The sequence below is a fragment of the Xiphophorus hellerii genome, chromosome 14 (genome assembly GCF_003331165.1).
Source record: "Xiphophorus hellerii strain 12219 chromosome 14, Xiphophorus_hellerii-4.1, whole genome shotgun sequence".
In the NCBI taxonomy this organism is placed as follows: domain Eukaryota; kingdom Metazoa; phylum Chordata; class Actinopteri; order Cyprinodontiformes; family Poeciliidae; genus Xiphophorus; species Xiphophorus hellerii.
The window spans coordinates 25,475,259-25,482,681 of record NC_045685.1 but is presented as its reverse complement, the minus strand read 5'-3'; the positions used below and the strand labels follow the sequence as shown (position 1 = coordinate 25,482,681).

The 7,423-nt window shown below is 40.1% G+C and overlaps 1 protein-coding gene across 1 annotated transcript; it reads left to right on the top strand.

The window, feature by feature from the left end:
* The first annotated feature begins 3,560 nt into the window (after positions 1-3,560).
* LOC116732992 (tripartite motif-containing protein 16-like) lies at positions 3,561-6,514 on the top strand. The gene has a single exon (XM_032583612.1). It carries the CDS (start codon positions 3,957-3,959, stop codon positions 5,736-5,738), a length of 1,782 nt encoding a protein of 593 aa, XP_032439503.1. The 5' UTR covers positions 3,561-3,956; the 3' UTR covers positions 5,739-6,514.
* The last annotated feature ends 909 nt before the right edge of the window (positions 6,515-7,423 follow it).

Here is a 7,423-nt window from a genome sequence, read left to right as displayed (position 1 = left end):
TAGACTCTGTTCGATTTGGGATCAAAGTTACATTTGTTATATTTTCAGATGGTGTGGTTGGCTTTCACTCTGCACTGAGTCAAACCAACCAAACCCTTTGAAAAACCTGTTGCCCTCCTCGCCTGTGGGGGCGCTATACCAAGAACCACTGAAGGGAAAACGACACAAAAACCTCTGAAGAAGACACTGAGCACAACTTCCTCCTTCACAAAATGTAAACAAAAATGGAGTGGTGTCAGATTGCAGCAGTTGTAGTATTTCGCTTTTGTCATTGGAAAAGAACACAATCCATTTCTTACACTGGACTAGCGCGTTTGTTTTGGTTGTATTTATCCCAAATGTGCAGTGCTATAGTCCACTTCCTGCTTTTGGAGTGGTCTCCGGTCCACTTAGCACTCATGTATGCGAACTGCACCAGAGTATGTTTTGTTGGTCTGACTATGCATTCACACAACCCCAAACAAATCGGACTCTCTAGACCAGGGGTGCTCAAGTCCAGTCCTCCAGAGATACCGTCCTGCAACTTTCAGACGCTTTGCTGCTCCAACACACCTGAATCAAATGAACGGCTCGTTAGCAGGTCTGTTCAGAGCTGATCCTGGTCTGTTGGAGTAAGGATGCATCTAAAAGTTGCAGGACAGTAGCTCTCCAGGACTGGACTTGAGCACCCTGCTCTAGACAAACGAACTGGAGTTCAATTAAAACAGACTAAACAGGGCCGCTGTGAATGCACCCTAGAAAAGGGAGGAAGACGTTCATTTCACAATGAGAATAAACAAAAAGATGTTCGATGTCTTGAATTTATAATATCCAGTTTCCCTCCTCAACTACTCTTTCCCAGCTGGAGAATCCAAATAGAGTCAAGAGGATGATCCCCGGAGATACGAACAGAACCTACAACCACCAGGCCAGTGATGTGGATTACAGATCCAACAGAACATTTGACCGGGGTCACATATTTCTAGTTCCTACGCCTCAACCAAAGCGGACAAAGTGTCGACTTTCACCCTGACGAACGTTGTTCCCCAAGCGGAGCCCTTCAACAAAGGCAGCTGGAACAAAATGGAGAGGTGTGTAAACGTCTTTGTTCGCCTCAGGTCCAACATGGACGACTTCACAACAGACTCACTCAGGTTCACTAAATTTATCCTAACAAGAGAAAAAATCTAGTTAGTCAACATCAGTCCAGCAGCGTCTGCCTCTATACAGTAAATAAACTACAATAAATAACCCGAAACAAACTACAGACCAATAGCTCTCAAAGAGCAGTTAACAGTTGTAAAATTAACTGCTCATACATTCCCTTTGTATGTAATGTGCCTAAAACGCACATTACATACAAAGAACATATACAAACATGGCAAAATTACACACAAAAAAATGTTACTTGTAAAAAAAAAGATGGAGGAGAAGTCAGTTACTGGTTGCTATGGTAACCACCAACTGCCAACAGCAGCTTTACGAGCACCAATGAAAATAACTTTTGATAAAACAAAATTAATTTGAATAATAAATAAATTTAGATGAACTTCACATCTATACTATTGTTCAAAACAAACCCTGTTACATGTTTAACATTCAAAGACTATTATTACACAGTGGATAACAGACATTACTTTTTAAGATTAAAACATACCTAGCGAGAGAAAATCAAGTACAAAACATACACACATAGCACAGTTACTACGGAGCCCCCTAGGGGACATGGGGAATTTTTTTCTTTTGCGTTACCTTACAATGGACCTTACCAAGCTCCGCCCACAACCGACCCACGTGACCGCAAGTGTCATGAGGTGTGGTGAGGGTTGGTGAGGCAGACGCTGTGGACCCAGATGAGGTGAATAATGATGTCTTTAATGATGGGTAAACACACTCTAGGAACGGGCCGCACGGCCGAGCTGAAGCCAGGGCTCGACGCCGGTAGCAACCGCTAACAAAAACAGAAACTCGGAAGACAGAGCACACATTCGACGAGGACCCGACGAGGCACAAGGAACACAGGTGGAGTTAAATACATGGGAGGGTAATGACAGAACGAGACACACCTGGGAACAATCAAGGGGAGGACAGGACAACGAAGAGACGTAAGGACACAGAAAACTCTAAATAAACACAGAAAAACACAGATCCTGACAGCAAGTCTCACAAACAAAGCCTCGCAGCGCGTTGTTTCTATGTAAACATGACTGGATTGGTGCATCATTTCTACCGGATTTTCACAATATATCAGCTACTACAATGGACAGAGGAACTAACAAGTTCATGTCATCATCTGGGAGGAGGTTACTGGTTTCTCAGTCACAAGCTGGTTGCAAACCTGAGGCCAGCAGGTGTCAGTCAGTTATGGTAGATCTGAACTTTGACCTCAATATGAGAAGCTACAGACTGATAGGAGGAACCAAAGAGCTCTGTAAAGGTAAAGGCAAGTCTTCTGAAGTTGGGATATAATTAACTTAATTTCACATAATTACCACGGTAGAAACCATTTGTTTGTTAAAATTTTATGAAATATATTTGTTCTATTTGATGTTTGCTGTGAATGACGTAAACTCACAAACGAACGAGGTAATTAGTCCAACGTTTAGAAACTACAGCAGCTGTAATGCGCCACAGCAAAGGGAAACAAAGGTAAAATAACCCGAACAGGTGATCAACTCAAAACCACTCCTACCTTTTTACTCTCTTTCTCTTTGTAGTTTAAGCACACCTGTTACCGTGGCAACCGCCTGCGCCCTGCAAGACGAGCAAAGATTACGTTAAAAACATAACATTCAGTCCGTTACAATATCAAGTTTCCAGGCTTGATATTTATTTCTCGATTATTAATCAGCGCTTCCCTGAACACAGCGATGGTTGACTGACTAGCTGTACTTGGTGCTAGCGTGGCTAACACGAGTAACAGTTTAGTCCAAAGCCTTTTCTGCTAAAATAAAATCTTTAGTGTATGTCAGAGTTTTTTCAACATAAGACAAATACTGTAATATTTGTCTTGCAACTTTCTGTAGTAACAGTAAAGTAGTAACACATTTGTTACATTACCTCCTTTTCCCAAATTGTATTAAATTTATTTCTTCCCTTGTGATTCTACAAATACCTCATTATGACAATGTGGAAAAAAGATTGCTAATCTGACAAAAGTTAAAAAAAACAACAACTAATATATTGTTATACTAAATACTAAAAAAAAAATACTAATATTTTTTTTCTGCCAGGTTAAAAATCTGCAAACTAAATTTTACTTTGTTTAGATGGACTGAACAGCAAACAGTAATAAGCATAAACTTTATGTAACAATACTTCTATCAATCATTACATCCAACAAATATAAAAAGTCCAAAAGTCCTGAAGGTGTCTCCACAACACTGTTATGTCACGTTCATGTCATCAAATCCAGCTCCAATTCCATGTCTTTTTAAAACAAATGTAGACAATATGACAATTCTACCAACTCAACCACAAAAACTGAGAAAAAAGATATTAAACTTTTGCTCCTGCTGTCTTGATGTCCAACCCACAGCTTTTATTAAAAATACATGCCTATCATTGCATCTGATCTGATTCAGATAGTAAATCTCACCCCTCTGATCATTCTATAAATTTGCTTCAATTCAGTCATATAAAAATAAACTTGACAAGACATACAAGTAATAAAGACATTCAAAAAAGTTCTTCTGATCTGAAGATTATAGACAAACATGACATCAAAGTTGTTAAAAAACAAAAAGAAACCATGGAAAGCCCCTCCCTGTTTTCACAACAGTTCAGTTATGACATTTCCTGGTTCCTCCTCTCGCACTAGTCTTGACAGGTCGAGTTTAGCGAAAAACTCTGCTTTGAAGAATGCGATTAGCAAAGTCTTACTGTGGAAGATAAAAGAGGAAGAAAACTGACTTTTTATAGGAAACTTTTACAAGAGAAAGTAACATAGACAGCAACAGTAGTTGTTTAGAGATGAAATGGCACAACCAGGAAGTCTTGTGGATTCAATGAAATTCTTTTGTTCGATCTGTTTGGATCTACTGAAGGATCCGGTGACTATTCCCTGTGGACACAGTTACTGTATGAACTGTATTAAAGACTGCTGGGATGGAGAAGGTCAGAGGAGAATCCACAGCTGCCCTCAATGCAGGAAAGAGTTCATACCAAGACCTGAACTGGTGAAAAACATCATGCTAGCAGAGTTGGTGGAGGATCTGAGGAAGACTGGACTCCAAACTGCTCCCGTTGATCACTGCTATGCTGGACCTGATGATGTGGCCTGTGATGTCTGCACTGGGAGGAAGATGAAAGCTGTCAAATCCTGTCTGGTCTGTTTGGCTTCTTATTGCAAAAATCACCTTCAACCTCACTATGAATCTCCTACGTTTAAAAAACATAATCTGGTTGAAGCGTCTACTAAACTTCTGCAGAACATCTGTTCTCGTCATGATGAGGTGATGAAGATCTTCTGTCGCACTGATCAGCAGTGTATCTGTTATCTCTGCACTATGGATGAACATAAAGGCCATGAAACAGTCCCAGCTGCAGCAGAAAGAGCTGAGAAGCAGAAGGAGCTCCAGGAGAGTCAACAACAAATCCATCAGAGAATCCAGGACCAAGAGAAAGATGTGAAGCTGCTTCAACAGGAGGTGGAGGCCATCAATGTCTCTGCTGATAAAGCAGTGGAGGACAGTGAGAAGATCTTCACTGAGCTGATCCGTCTCCTCCAGGAAAGAAGCTCTGATGTGAAGCAGCAGATCAGATCCCAGCAGGAAACTGAAGTGAGTCGAGTCAAAGATGTTCAGGAGAAGCTGGAGCAGGAGATCACTGAGCTGAAGAGGAAAGACGCTGAGCTGGAGCAGCTCTCACACACAGAGGATCACAACCAGTTTCTCCTCAACTACCCCTCACTGCCAGCACTCAGTGAGTCTACACACTCATCCAGCATCAACATCCGTCCTCTGAGACACTTTGAGGACGTGGCACCAGCTGTGTCAGAGCTCAGAGACATAATGCAGGACATCCTGAGAGAAACATGGACAAACATCTCACTGACAATCACTGCAGTGGATGTTCTACTGGTAGAACCAGAGCCAGAACCAAACAGCAGAGATGAATTCTTAAAATATTCACAAAAAATCACCCTGGATCCAAATACAGCACACAGGAAGCTGTTATTATCTGAGGGGAGCAGAAAAGTGTCTTGTCTGATTGAAGGCGAAGAAGAGTCGGAAGAGGAAGAAGATTCGGAAGAGGAAGAGTCGGAAGAGGAAGAAGAGTCGGAAGAGGAAGAGTCGGAAGAGGAAGAAGAGTCGGAAGAGGAAGAAGAACTTTATCCTGGTCATCCAGACAGATTTAGTGATCTCCCTCAGGTCCTGAGTAGAGAGAGTCTGACTAAACGTTATTACTGGGAGGTGGAGCGGACAGGAAAAGTTGTTGTAGCAGTTTCATACAAGAATATCAGCAGAGGAGGGTCAGATGAATGTGTATTTGGATTCAATGACAAATCTTGGTCATTATATTGTATCACAAACAGTTACAGATTTTATCACAACAAAGTTAAAACTTCAGTACCAGGTCCAGTTTCCTCCAGAATAGGAGTGTACCTGGATCACAGAGCAGGTATTCTGTGTTTCTACAGCGTCTCTGAAACCATGACTCTCCTCCACAGAGTCCAGACCAGATTCACTCAGCCTCTGTATGCTGGGATCTCTGTTTTCTCTCATGGAGCCTCTGCTGGGTTCATTAAGCTGAAATAGTCAGCAGTGATCTGAGGTTCAGTTGGATAAAATTTGTATTTGTTTGTTTATTTGGTCTTAATTGTTGTTGCTGAGAGATCATTGTCAGTTGGAGTTTGTTTGCTGCCCCTTCCTGTCTCTGTTCAGCTATGGCGTTTGTCACTGCCCAGGAGGATTGTTAATGCATCTCAACTAATTATTTACATTTATTCCTTTGTCAGACCAAATGCTGATATTAAAATCTAGTACAGATGATTTATAATTGTCTGTTGACGTAAATTGTAATTGTCATAATCAATCAGAACAGTTGTCATATTATTGGATAAAGATCAGAACCTGATTATGCTTCAAGTTACAACAATCACATGTTTTCTGGATTAGGAGGTGGAAATATCTTCACATGTTTTGGCCTGTGTTTAAATATATCAGTGCAACAACATTTTTCAACGTGTTTTATGATTTTTAAAACGGCACATCATATCTCTGAGATCCTGCACAAAAAGGTTGAAACAGCCACTTGATGTTGTCTGGACTTTGCAAAGAGAAGAGCTGAGATTTTGAATGTCGTTATTCTGTAAACTGCATTGATTATCATTAAGGTGATTCTTTGTGGGGGGGGGTTTCATATGGGGGTTTATACAACTATCATGATTGATTGGTGTGTTTTTCTACTTTAATGATTAATCCGTGTGGTGTAAAAATCTGAATCTAGATTTGTGACATTTAATAGGTTATGATGAGTTAATCTTTCATCTTGGTGAACATTTACATAATAATAAAGATGACCAAGGATTAAATCTTTTTGTAAAATCTTTCATTTCACATTTTGCTCTTATTTCTCAGTATTTATTTTTGGGGAAACAGATGACCTTTGCCATCTCTGTTAAGCCAACCCTTCCTCCACAGTTTTGTTAAAGTTTACAGCTTTTCTCTCAGAAGAGTCGTTTGGTGTCAGAGGCTCAGTAGTTCAGTCATTTATTGCAGAAACATGTTTGTAATTCAGACACGTATAGAGACGGTCAACAGCAGACACGGTCCTCATTCACACAAAAATGCAATCTGTAAATATTAACCAGCAAACACACACACTTCACATGAGAAGGTAAACAATGTCTGGACATAAATGCAGGTAGAAACAGGGAGTGTGGGTCCGTAGAGTTTGCTTTGCCGTCCTGCAGCCGTTTCTTTACGCATACAGCAGCACCGAGACGCAGAGATCAGCAGTCGGACAAAAACATCCTGTATAAAAACAAATCCTCCTCCAGCATGGATAAAATTTTACACACGTTTTTTCAAACCCATTATTAAACATAAGCCACATTTTTAACAAAGTTAAAAACAGTTTATGACCAGTTTTCATTTTACCAGAAAGTTTAATGTATTAAGCAGCATTAAAACCACACTGTACATAAGTAAAATATAATTAATTGATGTCTTAAGATAATACTAAAGTTTCTCTCCTTGTGAAATTAACACAGATTCAGGTCATACACAGACTTTACAAACAGGAAGCAGTGATATACATATATAAGGCTGCATTTAATCATTTCAGCAACAGAAATCTTTGACCTGTTTCAAGTAAACTCAGTACATACAATTTGTCCACTTGGTGGCATCAAAACTCAACAAAAACATCAAAAACCAACCAACAATCCTGTGAGAATGAAAACAAATTAGGTTTAAAAAAAAACCCAATAATTTTCTTT